The 17824-nt window shown below is 44.1% G+C and overlaps 1 protein-coding gene across 1 annotated transcript; it reads left to right on the forward strand.

Moving 5' to 3' along the window:
• Positions 1–16526, forward strand: pdik1l (PDLIM1 interacting kinase 1 like). Its single transcript, XM_026155681.1, has 3 exons — positions 1–179; positions 4484–4779; positions 12928–16526. The coding sequence occupies exons 2-3, from the start codon at positions 4495–4497 to the stop codon at positions 13666–13668; spliced, it is 1026 nt and encodes a 341-aa protein (XP_026011466.1). The 5' UTR covers positions 1–179; positions 4484–4494; the 3' UTR covers positions 13669–16526.
• Positions 16527–17824: the final 1298 nt, after the last annotated feature.

The following is a 17824-nucleotide window of genomic DNA, read 5'->3' on the forward strand; positions in this document are numbered from 1 at the left end:
ACCGGAAGTCGTCGCTCTATCGCCACTGACGCGCTGTGCTGCATAGCAGCTGCGCGCTCTCACGTCCAGTGTTTGACAAAACCTTCTTGGTTTGACTGCGAGCAGAACGTGCGCGGCGGTAATGGCTGCCAGGGAGAGTAAAGAAGACAACAAATGAACCCCCGAGAATCGACTCGAAGGTGAGCTTGATAACAGTCGCGGCCCGACAACTGTTGTTTCTTCTACATATCAACTATTGTCTCGTCTGCTGTAGCTACTTGGGTCGCGTGTGTGTGTTTTGAGGCTGGATTTTTTTCTGATGACACACACACACACACGCACGCACGCGCACACACACACACACACACACACACACACAGAGGACAATAAACTGTCAATACCCTGTGCTTATCACGCTGCCCCCTCTGTGCCCCGGTGCTGGTACCGTTAAAGAGGCATGGACTTGTCCTAGCTAGATGCTCGGTACCACCGTACGTGTCAGTTGTGCTGAAGATATATGGACTCATTGTTAGCTCAGGTTAACGTGATTAGCTAACGTTAGCTGAGCAACAACATCGTTAGCTGACAGTAGGCAGGCCGGATAGCTGTTAGCCTCTTAGCCAATCAGTCAAGTGGATTTGTAATCAGCCCCTTAGCACGCTGGCTACCGCTCCTTCCGTCCGGGAGGCAGCCTTTCGCTGCCGACTTTTGGGAGACATCCATCAGCTCCGAACCTGTCACTGTCACCTTCCTTTAGAATGAAGTTTTCTGATTAGTCCAGTGAATATTGGGATATAGACAGGTGTTTAATGCTAACATAAGTTGGCTTCATAATAAGAAGAAATGGTTATAACTGAGCTATTATTGACATGTGACCAAGTGACTTTGTACACTGGTGAGTTTTACTTATCGAGTATTGCTGAAACAGTATTCCAATAGCCCAAATCATCAAATACTATGGATTTATTTTTTAAAATCCTTGTCAGTTGGTGTATAGAAAAACCAACTGAGAAGGATGGTTTGCAGTCCATGTTGCCTGTGCTTAGTTTTCTTATCTTAAATATATACTTAAAAAAGTACTTTCTAATCTGATTACGACCCAGCTCCTGTGCAAGGTGATGTAACCCTGTAGTGGTGTCACGTTAACACAATAGTTGTACATGGTGTTGAATCCTGTTTACACAATGGAGCAGCAGAGGGGTATGCTACAAACTGAATACTATACAGGTTTCCTCCTGTGTTTGTTATTAATTGAAAGTTAAAACTGCTTTTTTTAATAACAGGAGAAAGGAAGGGGCGGGGGCACTTATCTTTCACTTCTCCACTTATCTTACATGCATTGGTGTGTAACAGGCTGCGCTTAAGCCATATTACTATGGTGGTATTAATAATAATATTAATAATAATAACAATAACATGTTGTTATATCCTAAATTTTTATTTGCTGCCTTGTTGCTGAGACACAGTAGGACTCTTTGTTGCATCACTTACTCAACAAGAAAAAGTAATGTCTGCAGGCGCCGCTGTCACTGTTTTACAGCTCACTGGGTAAACAGTTATTAAGTAGTATTTATTTACTTTGTTGACAGCTTACAGTTGTCACCCAATTACATTATATCTGTAATCTTTATTTTTGCCGTTCTAATAACTGTGTAGTTACATTGATTGTAATCTGTCCCTGTTTTTAGTCCTGTCCAGCATTCAGCTGTCTGTTCTATGCCACTGAGTTATAAAGTAACAATAATCAGAAGTATAGTATGATTAATAAAAATGAAGGGAAAAAGAAGTATTGATAGCTCATCAGTGCAATCTCAGGTCACGTCTTCTTGAAAAATATGAGCAGTGTTATAATGTTGTACAGGTGTAAGTGACAGGAAGGCTCTGTGTGGGAGCTTCTCGTAGGGAGCGTTTCCTCTGCTGTCCCGTCACGGCTCAGTCACATGAACGTTCGCTTAGTTGGTGATTCGTAGATACTTGGTTTCTACCTGAACTGTCTGCCAGGCCTTTTGTTAAGAAGCTGAACTGTGAATGGTTGTTGCAGCTAAACTAAGAAAACTGCAGAAAATGATGGTTTGGTTGACGGTAGGGCTGCCACGATTTGTCGACTAGTCACGATTACGTCGACTATCAAAATGGTCGACGACTGATTTAATAGTCGACGCGTCGTTTGAAGCTTTGTAAGATCACAAAAGACGCAGGAATAAGTAGCAGGATTTAAGAGTGTAATAACGGACTGAAACAGAAGATGGCAGCACTGCATGTACAAGGATGCCAGCTGCCGCTAAACCCCGAAGAAGAAGAAGAAGAAGCAGCTGTGTCCCAGAATTCATAGCGCAGCCCAGCTCAGTTTCCAACAATGGCGGCAGCTAGTTAGTTTTAATATTACTCTTATTATTCTTTCTGGGTCACAAAATAAACGTTTAACATATTTTCATGCGAGAATGTAGCTGTGTAAACCTCAAATATCTGCTCAGTTTATCAGGACACCACATATTTTCAAAAGCGCTCCGACGTTTTCGGAGACGTCTGTTACCCACTAGCTCGATAGCGAGCCGGGGGCTAGGCTCACTAGCGCCGTGAGAACACCGGACTCCCCGCAAATCGTTTTCAAACCCACCGCCGTCTTTCATTACTCAGGTAAACATGATATATGAGTCACTTAGATAACTTAAAATGTTGTTGTTTGGCTTTTTTTTTTAGTATTTTATTTGTTCCTGAGTAAATCAGTTATAGTTATAGTTTTTACACAGCTGAATAAACGTCAAGCAGACAGCTGATTATCAGAAGTGTGAGATGCTCCAGAATATACTCCGGTGTCCTGTTATATTTTAGATAGCAAGGAGTTTATTAAACTTCACCGAAACAATCCGCAAATTTCATTAAAATTTAATAAACTATCATCTTGTCTTTATTTGTAGTTAGCACCTTAAACACTTAAAGCTGTCAGCTAATGATAGTTATATAAGAGCAGATGCTGCTGGTGCAATAAGCTGTAGTTTTGCGTCCAATGGATGATGATCTGATTAGTCGACTAATCGCAAAAATAATCGGTGACTAGTCGACTATCAGAATAATGGTTTGTGGCAGCCCTAGTTGACGGTCTATATGAAGGTAATTGTGCTGTCAGTTCTACAGCCTGCTGTGCTCGGGTCAGAGCGACATCATCACACAGGTCTGTGCTGGTCGTGCGCCTGATGTTTTTTGTGACCTTGTGGATTCATCCACAGAAATGTAAATTGCAGTGCACCAAGTATGCAAGTATGCATGTCCCGCATGCAGCCTGGCTGTGACGTCTCCGGCTGTCAGTGTCTTTGTCTCAGCCGAGTAGGATCCAGGCTTCACACTTCCCAGGAGCACAGTGTGATCTCAGCTGGCTTCAGCACTGTTCAGGAGCACACAGATGTTAATATGAGCAGTGAGGAGAAATGTGGACCAACTATCACGAGCTGTGGTCTAAACAGTTTAAACATGTAATCTCCAAACTGTTGCTTTCAAGAATGTTTCTGTGTCCTGAATATTTCACTGTGGACTGTGGACATGTTACTCACCCACGGTGTTTGTCATTGCTGCTGTTCTTTGATTCCAAACAGCGTTTGGATTCCTCCATTGTTTTTACTTTAGTGAGCCAAATTGTTTTTCATGTTTTGGGATAAAGTCTTAAATCATTACGCTGGTGTTGCAAAGTCACAGCAGACGGACAGACACAGAACTGGTTTGGTGACCTCAGAGAGGCTGCAGAGCAGAAACACGACTCTGCTGGTAAAGAGTGTGAAGTTGAACTGTGGGCAAAGAGACTCAGAGGAGAGGCACCTGACAACTGTTTAGGTCTTTATTTGTCACAGAGTTTGTTGTGTTAACTCATTCACCCAACGTTTGCGTGTTAGGTGAATGAGAGCAGGAGGCACAGCTCTCTGGGAGCTTTGTGGCAGGAAGAGCACCCACAGTAAACATATTTACCATCTGCTGTGGCAGCCCCTTACAAGAGCAAGAGTAACTTTATTGATCTCAAAGGGAAATTCGTACGTCTGACATAGATCCTGAAAAATGGCTTCTCCAGTGTGTCCAGTCTTTCTGGCTAAGTAAGGGAGCAGCTTGTACTTTTTATATGCGATTCTTTATGAGTTTTCACTGGGTGGATGCAGACGGACGTAGCTTTGGAGTCACAGTGAAGCAACCCTGGATAGGCGAAATGATTTTCCACCAGGACACAATAATACCTGTGGTTGCAAAAAGACTTGTGGTCCTATCAAAGTCTATGAATCATGGGCTCAGTCACTGGAATCAATAAGCCTGCTTTGTATTTGTGGGTATTCGAGTATCAGAAAGGAGCATTACCTGTGGGGTTGTCTTTGGCTAATGATTTGCAGTTGACAAGTTGTTAGCTAATGAGTTTGCATTGGGTGGCTGCGTCCATGCGTTATACACTCCATGGGATCATACTAGCATGCTAGCATGTCAACAGAGTGCAGAGGGCGAGCTTAACTCTCACAATATGTCTCCACAGTGAGGACTAGGATGGTAAGCAGCCAGCCGAAGTACGAACTCATCCAGGAGGTGGGGCGTGGCAGTTACGGTGTGGTCTATGAGGCAGTAGTGAAGCGTACAGGGGCAAGGGTGGCGGTGAAGAAGATTCGCTGCCACTCTCCAGAAAATGTCGAACTGGCCCTTCGGGAATTCTGGGCCCTCAGCAGCATCCAAAGCCAGCACCCGAATGTCATCCACCTGGAGGAGTGTATCCTGCAGCGGGACCAGCTAGCCCAGAGGATGAACCACGGCTCCAGTTCGCCGCTCTACCTTGAGGTGAGAACACATGACCCATGGGATCAGTCACGATCACTAGGGATGGGTATTGATAAGATTTTCATGATTCCGATTCCATTTTCGATTCTGTTTAACGATTCGATTCGTTATCAATTCTTTATCGATTCTTTTTTAAAAAGGAGAACACTAAGGTCGATTAGCTTAGAACTTTGTTTTATATCTTCTCTTTGAACAAGACAGAAATTTAGGAGTAACATGGCCTTACAAACCCAACACTGAGATCTTAAGAGATCCAGCCTACGGCTCTTCAATGGGTGTCACAGGGTCCCCAGGAAAAACATTGTAAATGTAAAATAATAAAATAAATATTCTTCTGTAACAATAACAAAGTATAACATAAATTATTCTGTAGCAATTACACAAGAATATCCAGTAATGTCCCTGCCTACAATTAAACACATTCACTTACTGAAAATCATCTGCTGTGGCAAATGGGTGCAAGCCTTTGACCACAAACGTAGTCACTGCTCGGTGACGTTCGTCTATCCTGCCTGAAAGGAGACGCTACCGGCAGACTGCAGCGAGAACTGCCAGCATCTGAGCCAGACTCTGTCTCATCATGGCCACCTAAGTGCACAGTAATGGCAGGTTTGTAATAAGGCAGATCATATATGCACTGTTAGTTGATTATTTACCTGCCGCATTAACGGGAGAGGACGTGCAAACGTTACCGCTGCTGCTGGGCTGAGATTCACGGAATTAAAAACACGACATTCATTTAAGGTCATTGCGTGTTTTGTGAGCAAATGCTTTTGCATGTTCGTAGTGTTTCCTCCCTTAAATGAAATATCTACTTTGCAAGTGTTGCAAGTTGCCCTGTTGTCATCCGTTCTCGTAAAGTGTAACCAAACTTTTGAGCGTTTGAGCCGCTTAGGCGCCGTGTTTCCTGCCAGGTAAATGACGCTCCGCAACATGGTGACGTCATTCGGGGCGACTGGAATCGATAAAGGAATCGTTTGCAAAAATGGCAAACACTTCCAAGGAACTGAAACAGTGGGAACCGGTTCTCAGCAAGAACTGGGTTTCGATACCCATCCCTAACGATGGGTGTAGTTCGTCTGTGTTTGTGTTCACTTTTTATAACTGCTTCACTGTATAAGGTAAAGAAAATGACTGTTTTAGTCCTAAAACAGTCATTTTAACAAACAGTAGTAATAATATCAGATCAAAATGTGAGAATTCACAAGTTAAAACGAGTCAAACACAGCTTGGTTTGTAACAGATGTTCTGATTGTTCTGTGGGTATTTCTCTACACAGCTAACCCAGCAGAGAAACTGTGCTCTTGTAATTCTGTTCATTGCAGTGAGTTTGTCAGAGCTGCTCCTTGTTCTCCACCTGTTGTGTTATTTCTTTACATAAAAATGGACTGTGGAACAAAAATAAAAGCAACGGTGAGCTGGTGCTGATGTTCCTAAATAAGAACCTGTGATTACGGCTCCTACTGTTCTCACGAGGACGCAGCAGCAGGGAGAATATCGTGGTTTGATCCTGGAGCTGAAGCTGTGTCACGGTCGCTTTCATACACATTACAGGATGTCAGTGGGTCAGTTTGAACCACAGCTGAGGAGGCAGAGAAATCACTTCACAGGGCCCAGTGAGCCGCAGCAAAGTTTACCTGTGTGCTGTTTGACTATTTCCATGCCGATGTCTGTTCAGTACAGGTGTGCGGCTTGAGCTGTGAGCGCACTTGTTGCCAAATCAAGTGACCTGATTGGTCGGATTGTTTATTGGGATCCAAAAAATTGAGCTGGGTTTGAAAATGCTGCGAATTCGTCCAGTGAAACTATACAGTTGTTGTGAAAGACTACATTGTGCGTCCATTTGAGAAGGCCTTTAGATATATGATCTACCAGTTTACACATGGTGGTCAGTGATATTACAGGCAAAGAACGTCACACGCACATATGAAGGTCAAAGTCCTCTTGACACACAAGAGATTATTTCCTATAGTAGTGCCACGATTGGCCCAAACCAAACAGCATATCAGGACAAACCGACCTATCGTAATAGAGGATGATGACTTAGGCTTGCTCGGCAGTCTGAGCTTCTTGCAGTCAGTGAGCTGCCGTGCACTCCTCTGTACAGCAGAGTGTCCTGGAGGTCAGTTGTCAGGATGCTAGTTTTGTTTAAACATGTTACTGATCCTGAGCTTAACTTTGGCTTAAACTGGGCCACACAACAGGAGTGTGACTGTAAACACAAACTACAAGAAATGAACAAATAAAGGTGTGTCCGTGTCCACACGTCAACATGTGACCGCCGACTGGCTCCGTTACTGTGGTAGGACCTGCAGAAAGCTGCAGATAAACAAATGTCCAGAAACCTCAATGAACTTAAACAATGTTATAAAGAAAAATGGGGCAAAATTCCTCCACAGTGACGTGACAGACTGATAAATGCAGGAAATGCTGCTGTAACGGTGGGTCTAGCAGCTGTGAAACCACGAGGCAAAGAGTCCTGTGAAAGCAGCGTGTGCAGGTAGAGTCTGCCTGCTGATGTAGTGAGCAAGCGACCTACTCGGCTATTTGAACACAGCTCGTGTAAATGATAAACAGGAAGTGCTAATCTCAGACTTCCAGTATTTTCTGTTTGACAGATGTCACTGTGTGCATGTAAATGCTTTTACAGAGCACCGCTCTGCTAATGGCTTCTGCTTGTTTTTAACTTCACATTAGTTCCTGTGCTGACCTCGGGGTTACAGAAAAAGGAATCGTGCTCGGAGCGATCCTGCAGAAGTGAAACTGAAATCTCCCGTTGGCTCATGCCAAACTCATCTTGTCCCCTCAGCCAGTTAAACACACATTGATCAAAGAAGTAATACAAGTTCAGATGTGATACTTGATGTGACCAAAACACACGATTCATTCATGTGATTGTCTTTATTTATAGATGCATTCGTCACACTGTTGCCCAGCAGGTGACTTCCTGCCTTAGCGTCCTGCAGGTTGTGATTCTTTAAGAAGCAGGACTTGGGAGGAAAAACCAGTTTGTCAGGTACTGGACAAAAAGGCTCTCCAACCAGATAAGAACATGACAGCGTCTGAGGTGATAGGAGAACACAAACCCTCCAGTGTGCTACGGTGACAGTCAGACGTACAGTTTACACCTGACAACATTAATGCTGATGCAGAGTCTGATTAATCAGAATACTTTATTGATCCCTGGGGAAATTATTTCTAATGCTTCAATGCTTCGATGTTGACTGAATGAGCTTATCCATTTATAAACTGTAGATTGTGACTTACACAAAGGCACTTGTAAAAATTTAGTTAAATGATCTGATCTGATAGTTAAATGTTTATTATTTTTGACTCCCATTTATTCCTGAGTCAGAGGGAAGCTCGGTGCTGTCATTGATTTATCCACGTGTTGGCTTTTTAGACTCAGACTCTGTAGTTGCTGCTGCTGCGTGGAGCTGACAGTTTCATGTTGTTAGCGTGTGCAGCCTGTTAACATGCAGTGTGCCTGATTTTGCCTTCAGTTTGCTTTGATGAATTTAAAAGACCCTTTGTGATTGTTTATCACCATGCTGGGCAATATTATATGAAGCTTTATAGAGGTTTAGCAGTTCTTTATAACTTCATGCTAAAGTGATAACATTGTTTGAAAGCAGAACCTGTTTTAGATCAATAATCAATAATGTGCTTGAACTGTAGCCAGTGAATTATTTCTCAAATATAATCTCCGGCACTTAGTGCAGCACTTCAGAAACCTTTAGTTTTCAAACATGTGCTGAAGTTGGTTAAAGGCAGGATGCACAGGTTAGAGCCTCGGGCATCGTGATGATAACACATCGTTCAGCTGTGATGCAGTGATTAGTGAAATGTAGAGCTACTAATAAATCTGCCAGGGTGGAACATCATCATCATCATCTTCTTCTTTCAGCTGCTCCCTTGAGAGGTCACAACAGCTGATCATGTGCCCCCGTCTCACGCTGCCCCTAACATCCTGTTTGGCGCTCTCAGTGTGTTCTCCTGTTTTACAGCCATAAAGCTTCTCCGTGGTGTCGTCCTCCTGCCTCCAACATCGCCGCTGACACAACACTAAGATTTAAAACGTTATAATAATATCAAGGAAAAAGAAATCACAAAAATCTAAAGATGAGAACAAATTAAACATTAACAACATTGTTTAAAAGTTGTATTTGTGGGAAACAGCAGACTAACACAATTACACAATACATTTTGTTCTGTTTATTATACTTTATGTTGATTGATTTATGACGACCTGAATCCGACCGATAACCGCACTGATTCAGTGGGTCGTCAGTGGGCAGCTTTGTGTTTGTTGGCGAGGTGAGACTGGAGTCATGTGTGCTGCTGCCTGCCGTGCATTGGCTGCGCAGTATGAATGTTGGAGCAGCTTCAGGAGCTCTCCACACGCCTGATTACTGCCTCTGAGCAGCTCACAGGGCTGTTTTGAAGCCGTTCATTCACCTTTTGCAGTGCTAGCACTGGAAACTTTCCCAGAATCCTTTTATTCCAGCTCTCCTTTTTTAGTTGTAATATTCCAGTACATGCTTACAGTACAGTGAGTGATAATGGGTGGGAGTATCTGACCACACCACTTGTGGGATAATTTGCAGTATGTGTTTGGGTGGTGAATCCTCTGACAACCATCTGTTTAACCCTTGTATGGTGTTCGGGTCTGTGAGACCCGTGTTCAGTTTTTGTCAAAAGAAAAATTAAACAATTAATTATTTTTTCACGTGTAAATGTGTTGTGTCTTTCCACTCACTCCACTTGATTATAACTGATTTATTTATAACATTTTATATAAAAGAAAAACGAGAAGCACATTAATTCATAAATGTGATCTAACAAAGGTAAAGGGAAAAAATTAACCATGTTTGCTGTTCATATGTCTTGTAATTGGGATGAAGTAAACATCTGTTGAGTAATTTAACATAAAATTGTTTGATAGTGTTAATTTGGAAAGCCAAAACTCTAGCGGGTCCACTAGACCCATGAACACTGGCTGAGTAACAAAAATACGAACACCACACAAGGGTTAAAACAAGTTTCTGCTACTGTTTTTATGCTGATTTAGATGATTTTCAGCAGCACATTTAACCTGAGCTCTTCCACAGCAGCATTTTAATTTCTCTTTGATATTTGGCCCGATTGGGTCCCGATGAATGTAAAAACAAAGAATTACCAGATTTTATTTTATTTTTTTACCTGATTTTTGTTTCTAAGAAGAATGAGAGCCACATGAGGATATTAGTTTAAAATTTCAGTAGAACAGTAGCAGTATAACGTCCCCGTGAGTACATATCAGGCCCCTGTAGAGCAAAATTGAGTATTTTGGTCTAAATAACCCAAAATGTGATGTCCACATATGTGGACCCAGGTCCTAGGAGGTTAAAGCATTTCAGTTGTGATTTCAAGAGCTGTTATAAGTATTGGGACAAATGACATTGCACAAACTTCAGTGGCCTGATTTAAAAAAGAAAAAGGGTGGCTGCCTCCAGGACCTCCAGTAAACCTCTTGGTGCTTTTGAACTGTTGGGGAAAGAAAATCAGGGAACAGACTCCATGCAGTCGGGACTTGGATTGGGCCACTGCAACACCTGATTATTTTCTTTGTTAGGCTCTTCTGTTGTTGATTTGTGTTTGAGATCATTGTCCTGCTGCAGAAATGTTCCCCAGCTTTAGCTCGCAGACAGAAGCCTCAGTGCAGAATACAGAGGAGTTGGTTGTTCACGCGATGCCTGCCAGGTGCCCACGGCCCATACAGTCACCCTTCCACAGCCATGCTTGACAGCTGCTAGGAGATGTTTGTGCTGATGTGCTGTGTTTGGTTTTCATAAAATATGATGTTATGGCCAAATATCTCCCCCAGGGCTCTTTCAGAAATCTTGTGGTTTGCTCGAATGCAAACTTTGAGGCTTCTCCTGGTAACTCTCCCAAACGTAAAAGTTTACTATGCTAACTGAGGCGTGTAGAGTCTGAGCTTTGTGTAGCTGGGAAGCGATATAAGGTAGCATTGTGTTACATTGCTACACAAAGATACACAACATAGATTAAAGTGCAACTGGGTATCTCAGATATATCAGTCACCATTCACCTCACACGTGTGGTGTCGCGGTACTATTTGGGAAGAACGTCCCATTCCAGATGACTTCTGTGGTTACCGATCCCCTAGGTAGATATTCTCACCCATTAATACCCCTAAATATATATATGGCCCAAACGCAGATGAACAGAGTTTCTTTAAGAGAATTTTTGATCTGCTCCCAGATAATGATCCTAATATAATAGTGGCTGGAGATCTTAACGGTTATCCTGACCCCTTCCTAGATGGATCATCTACACAATTAGTGTCAGAAACAGCTTCTTCAAAACGTTTAAACAATCTTCTTAAAACCAGGGACATGGTAGATATTTGGAGGATTCAACGTCCTACAGGTAGAGAGAACTCGTTCTGCTCACATGTTCATAAATCTTATACCAGGATCGACCATTTTCTGCTGAGCTCACGTCTCATTTCTCAAGTCGCCAACTCCAAGTATCATAATATATTAATATCTGACCGTAGTCCCTTAACAATATCATTAAATCTTTCACTTCCAAAACTGTGGGGATAGGTGTGAATGCAGGAGTGACTGTGAGTGTGAATGGTTGTCTGTCCCTGTGTGTTGGCCCTGCGACAGACCTGTCCCGGGTGGACCCCGCCTCTCGCCCTATGACAGCTGGGATAGGCTCCAGCGCCCCCCCCGCAACCCTGAAAAAAAAAGGATAAGCAGAAGCGATGAACTTCCAAACAGGTTTACTCTTGGCGACTTAACACTAACCTTCTTAAGGATGACATTTTTGTTAAGAATATAACCTGCAAATTGAAGAATTACATAGAAGTAAACGATAATGGTGAGGTATCCGATTCGACTTCATGGGACGCACTGAAAACTGTTTTGAGGGGCGAAATAATCTCTTACACATCAGCTCTTAAAAAAGAAAGAGAGAAATCAACAGTGTTCCTCCTGACCTGGATCGTATCAAGTCTCTGCATCTCCTGTGTGTTATAATGAGATAGTGAAATTAAAATACGAATATAATGACATAACGAGTGGCCTAGTCAGTAATCTACTTTGGAAATTGCGACCAAAGCATTTTGAGTTTGGGGATAATCCTGGTATATTGCTATCATGACAGCATAGCAAGAGCAATACACAGCATCAAATCCAAAACTCTGCTAACTAACCCACTTGATATAAACCGTCGCTTCAGCGAGCTCTGTAGTGAGTTATGTTCTCTTACGCATAATATGTTACAATCTGATCTTAATGGCTTCTTCGATTCTCTCCCATTGCCTAAACTGAGGAACTCCGACTGGGATTATCTTGAGTTTACTCTTCAGGAGGTTATCCAGGCTATACAATCATTCCCTGATGGCAAAACAGCAGGACCTGATGATTCTATCACATTTTGCGACATTCTTGCAGGATGCTGAACAATCAGTTCCTCTGCTCCTCAGCCTGATCACAGCTTTTGGTAAATTATCAGGATAAACCATCGACTGGTCAAAGAGTGAGTTTCCAACAACAGCTCGCCAGAATTCCTGCAGCAAGTTCCATTCAAAGTAGTTAGGAGTATCCTTTTTTTTCTTGTATTGTGAAGTGCAAATTTGTTTGAATTAATTGGGGTTTTTTTTGTAACGCATCAGAGTTACAAAAAAAAAAGATCAAAACAACAACAAAAAACCATCCAAATGCTCCAGACGAGGAAACTGGCCGAATGTGCTTTCATAGAGCCAGTCACAGTTTAGCTCGGTTCAAAGCGTCGGGCTGACAACAGTCCCCTGTGACGATTTATGTTTTAAGATAAACATGCTACAATGTTGTGAGAGGGAGTCGGACTTGAATAATTACTAATGATTAAATGAGGACTGGTGTATAGTAGGGATGTGTGCTGTAATAGTCTAATGGCTCTACACTACCAGCATTGGGCATCAATTATAAACTGCTGTTTCCTAAATGTTGTGCAGCCATCTGCCACCAGAAAGAGCATCTATGTTGAGACACGCCATAAATGTGTTGATCTAGGCCGTATGTCACAATCGTTACATGGAAAATGCCAGCACTGCTTATGTGCACGCACTTTTCATCTTCTGTGTTTCTTCTGCAGCTCGTGGAGACGTCTTTGAAGGGCGAGATCACCTTTGACCCTTGCTGTGCCTACTATTTGTGGTTTGTTATGGACTTCTGCGACGGCGGCGACATGAATGCCTACTTGCTGTCTCGCAAACCTAGCCGCAAGACCAACACCAGCTTCATGCTGCAGCTGGGCAGCGCCCTGGCTTTCCTGCACCGTAATCAGATCATACACCGTGACCTCAAACCAGACAACATCCTCATCTCCCAGGCCTGCACGCCAGCCGGCTCGTCCGAGCCCACCCTCAAAGTGGCTGACTTTGGCCTGAGCAAGGTCTGCTCTACATCCGGGCTCAACCCCGAGGAGCCGGCCAGCGTCAACAAGTGCTTCCTATCCACGGCTTGTGGGACGGACTTCTACATGGCCCCGGAGGTCTGGGAGGGCCATTACACAGCCAAGGCAGATATCTTCGCCCTGGGGGTGATTATCTGGGCTATGGTGGAGCGCATCACCTTTGTGGATGTGGAGACTCAGAAGGAGCTGCTGGGGAGCTACGTGCAGCAGGGCTCGGAGATTGTGCCGCTGGGAGAGGCCCTGTTAGAAAACCCAAAGATGGAGCTGCTGATCCCTGCCCGGAAAAAGAGCATGAACAGCCACATGAAGCAGCTGATCAGGGAGATGCTGTCGGCCAACCCTCAGGAGCGGCCCGACGCCTTTGAACTGGAGCTCAGACTGGTCCGCATCGCGTGCAGAGAGCTCGACTGGGACACGTGATTGACGAGCAAACGTCACCGCAAACTCGGCCGCAAAGCACACGCAAACATCTCATCAGCTGCTGTTAACAACGACGGTCACATAATGGGCAACAGTCATTGGTTGTAATATTGATTATCCTTTAGCCACTGTTCAAAGCACCCACGGTCTACGACTTTATATTGAAGGGGGGAGGTGTCACATCTGCTGCTCCAAACTGCAGCCTAGTCTCAGGCTAATCACAGCTTCCACTTCATTTCATCTGAAGCATGACGGAAGAGCAGCGTGACCCTAGAAACTCCTGCTTTCAGGTAGAAAAGACAGTCAGAGCCTTTGTCTTCAAATGCCACCCAAACCTCGGTGCTAAGTGTTACTAAATGCAATATGAGACATGATCCTGTGATTTCTTGTGCTCACATTCACCCAAAGGGCCGACACTGCATCCAGCCACCTCATCGTGCTGCGTGTTGCTGCAAAGTTGTTTGTGGGTTTTACAATTTACATGAAGATTGGACTCAAATACAAACATGCCCTGAATGCTCAGGTATTAATGGCGTACAGCTCGATGGTGTTTGAAGACAAGAGCTCGCTGTCGAGGGACGTTCTGCTCCTTGGTCGTGTGAGGGGGAAAATAAAAACTTTGGTGCTTACATATTAGTAACATGGGTGGGGGACTTTTTTTTCTTTATCAGCAAGTGTCCAGCCAGCAGGGGCTCGTGGTTGGGGGTTTCTCCCCTTTGCAGACTGTAAGATAGGCTGGCCAGTCGCAGACACACCCCTGGCCGCATGATCAGAATGTATAATGATGGAGAGCGGTCCCTGTTATTAACATAGAGCCTTAAACACAGAAATACTTTTAGCCCTGAGCACGTCATCCAGTCAGTGAGGCAGACAAAGGATCATTCAGGTTTATTACATGTTTGTTCCAGTCTGTGGTTTGCACCGAAGCCCCTTTAGACTGAATTCTGTCATTTCAGGGCATCTTTACATGACTTCAGTCAGATAAGAAAGACTGCTGCAGAAAAGGACAAGACGGAGTAAGACGCTGTATTTAATATGTTTAATATCCTTGCAACATGAGGCACGAGATGGTCAGCAGAGAATCACGTATATCTGAGGTTTACCAGCTGGTTACTGGTCATAGGTGGCCAGCTGAAAACAGTCCAGTTAGGCTCGACTGCTGACCAGTTTGTGGCCTCTGGTGTCGACTCCTAATTATGTCAGCAGGTGCAGCACTGCAGGCTGCTAAAGCCGACCAAAGTCAGGTAGATGCATCACCAAAACACGCTTGTATAAGTCTTGTAGCTGAAGTTTAATATGAATGTGATACACCTTAAAACCACCATGAAATAACACCGTGATACAAATGTTTTCAATCTCAGAGAGTTGGGAAATCCCCTTAGTGCTTCTTTATTAAATAGTTGTCACAGGCGAAGCCCTGATCTGTTCCAGCCTGTAATCATAGAGGCTCTGGCCTCGAGTTTTACCCTCATAAAGGCGACTTTGTGATTAAGGAGTTGGATTATTGGGACACCACTAATGAGAGCGATTACTGTTGTTCTTACTTAATATGATCATTGTTCAGCGTGCATCACACCCAGTAGGAATAATGGAATAATAAATCCGAATGATCCTTCACAAAGACAGGAATCTGAGCTGTGGTGCAGTCAGACTCAGTGTTGGGTAGAAAAACCAATAATGTCCAGTTAGGCTGTTTAAGAGTGCTGACACAAGTATTCACACATGCTCACACCTGATGTGTAAAAGGGACGAGTGGAGCAAAGCACTTACAGTTAACACGGTTCGTGACGACCTCCTGCAGTGTGTGCTGCAGGCTGATAACCACGCAGGTATTTGTTTTCCAGGCTGTTGTTAGTTATGCACGCTGCAGCTCATCTTCAGGAAAGGCGAGAGGAAGAGCATCAGCACTCTCCATCCTCCAGAGGATCTTCTCTGTTTTCGTTGACGTGTAAAGCTCTTGTGTTTTGTATGTGTTTAACCTGATCTGCTCTCACTGTGTCACTGCCTCCTTTCCTCTGGCTCTTACAGTAATCCTGCTCTTCATGCTCCTGACAGGCTAATTCTAAGCCTATTAAGCTGCAGCGCTTGGCACAGGATCATGCCTGGGACCCTTTTGCCTTTCAGGTTATACATAATGTGTGTACTTTGACACATTTTAAATGAAAACAGTGAAAACTCACAAACATACAATGTCTTTGTTAGCTCACAGCTCTGTAACTGTGGCAGACCCCCCCCCTCATTCATTTCCCCCATGCTTTTAGCTCTGATAGCTTTATTCACTGGCATCGTGCGGATGACATCGGCCTTGCCGTCATTTTGACACTAGAGTGACCTCACTGATATTGCACTCAAACACCTCATTGGCAGAGTATGTGGTTGAGATGCACAGCGTCTCGTGAGCCTGCAGCGCTTTTGGTACAACCAGCAATACCACAGAAATCAGTATTACAATACTCGGACGACGTTTCCTTTGCTTGTCTCTCATATGTGGATGTTTAGGGAGTCGTTTCTGGTCGACAGAGGCGTTTGCCAAACTAATGCTTGGTCTGGGTTACTCACCTTTGATTTTTGATGTTCATTTCCTTTGCACATGTGTAAATACTGTACAGGTTTATGTACATGTGACTGAGTGTGCTCTGTTTTCAAGAGCTGGATTGGTTTGACATGTAAATTTGCTGTGATGACTTCAGTTTTCCTTCAGCTCTTGATTCAGCACTGCTTTCCTTCAATCATTGAAAAGATGTGATATACTTACAGGTTAATACAGTTGGTGTGCTAGTGATAATGTATGTACGTCATTGGCCTGTTGTTTGTGGTTTTGTGTAAGCAAAAGCTGAAATACAACACGGGTCAGCTCAGTCCTCCGTTTGTCTGCTACCAGGTAAATGGTCAACAGTCACGTTCAGCAGGGGTGCACTCGTGTAAATGCTGAACGCCTCGTCGACGGCCGCTGGCCAAACGGCCGATGAAGCTGAGGCTCGCGTGATGGCGCAGAGCCTTGTATATGAGATTCAGTTTCATCCATTGTGATTGAATTTTATTTTTCTCATTCAAAAACAGTGAAGCGCTGGAGAATCCAAACGTTCCCCTGGCACAAGGGGAGTAAATAATAAAGAAGAGAAACCGTAACAGCTTCTTTTTGTTTCGAACCTTTGGACAACGATGCTCATACCAAGCACTGCTTCGAAGTCTCAGACATGTCCGTTACTGAGTGGGCTTAAAAAAGCTCACCAGACAGTGAGAGAGACTTGTGCTCAGTGCTGCTAACACATACAGAGCGTCGGATCGATGGTAGAGGGACTGACGGTTTCCCCGTTTACAACTTTCTAGCATCCCCCTAAAGCAGATGTGGCAACTCCAGGCCTGGAGGGCCGGTGTCCTGCAGGTTTAAGATGTCCTTGATCCAACACAGCTGGTTTGAACGGCTAAACGACCTCCTCAACATGTCCTGAAGTTCTCCAGAGGCCTGCTAATGAACTCATGTGATTCAGGTGTGTTGACCCAGGGTGAGATCTAAATCTGCAGGACACCGGCCCTCCAGGCCTGGAGGTCCCCACCCCCCAACCCTAAAGGGACAAGTTCCAATAATGGCGTAATCACAGAGCTGACTTTCGTCTTGTCTAACAGAGCAGAGCACTTGCTATAAATCCAACAGTGGTGGAGTGTTTAGAGCTCGTTATAATGCGAGCCCAGGTGGAGTCGCTGTCAGCACAGCTCACGTAGCTCCACGCTGTGCTTAAACCCGAGCGGCTAATTCGCTGCTAATGCTAACTCTAGATCGTAATCCAGTCTCGGTGCGTCCTGAATCAATTTGATAAAACACGTCACAGTTCAACAGAACCACAGCAGTAACAGGTCCTGACCTTTGCTATCGTCTGTGCTGTCCTGTTGTGGGTTGGATAACGGGGGAAGCTGCTCAGTGGGATTTCAGCTGCTATACTTTCCATGTGTGGATATAGAAATGCCCCTCACACCAATCATGCCAGCTGCCTTTAACATAAGTTTTTGAGGATGAGTTCATCCTGGAAAAATGACAAAATGTAGTTTAATAAAACAACGAACATGAATACAGAGCAGACACAAGGTTTATGGAGTCCGCTTGTCCCGCAGCACAGGAAGTGGCAGAGCTCCAGGTTGGATACTCCAAAGATTTAGA

This window comes from Astatotilapia calliptera, chromosome 22 (genome assembly GCF_900246225.1).
Source record: "Astatotilapia calliptera chromosome 22, fAstCal1.2, whole genome shotgun sequence".
Classification (NCBI taxonomy): domain Eukaryota; kingdom Metazoa; phylum Chordata; class Actinopteri; order Cichliformes; family Cichlidae; genus Astatotilapia; species Astatotilapia calliptera.

What these genes read in the sequence shown, in the direction of transcription:
- pdik1l (XM_026155681.1), top strand. Translation starts at nt 4,495, where the DNA reads ATGGTAAGCAGCCAGCCGAAGTACGAACTCATCCAGGAGGTGGGGCGT. An exon ending in GTTCGCCGCTCTACCTTGAG is followed by an intron (nt 4,780 to 12,927) that starts GTGAGAACACAT and finishes TTTCTTCTGCAG; the next exon opens with CTCGTGGAGACGTCTTTGAA.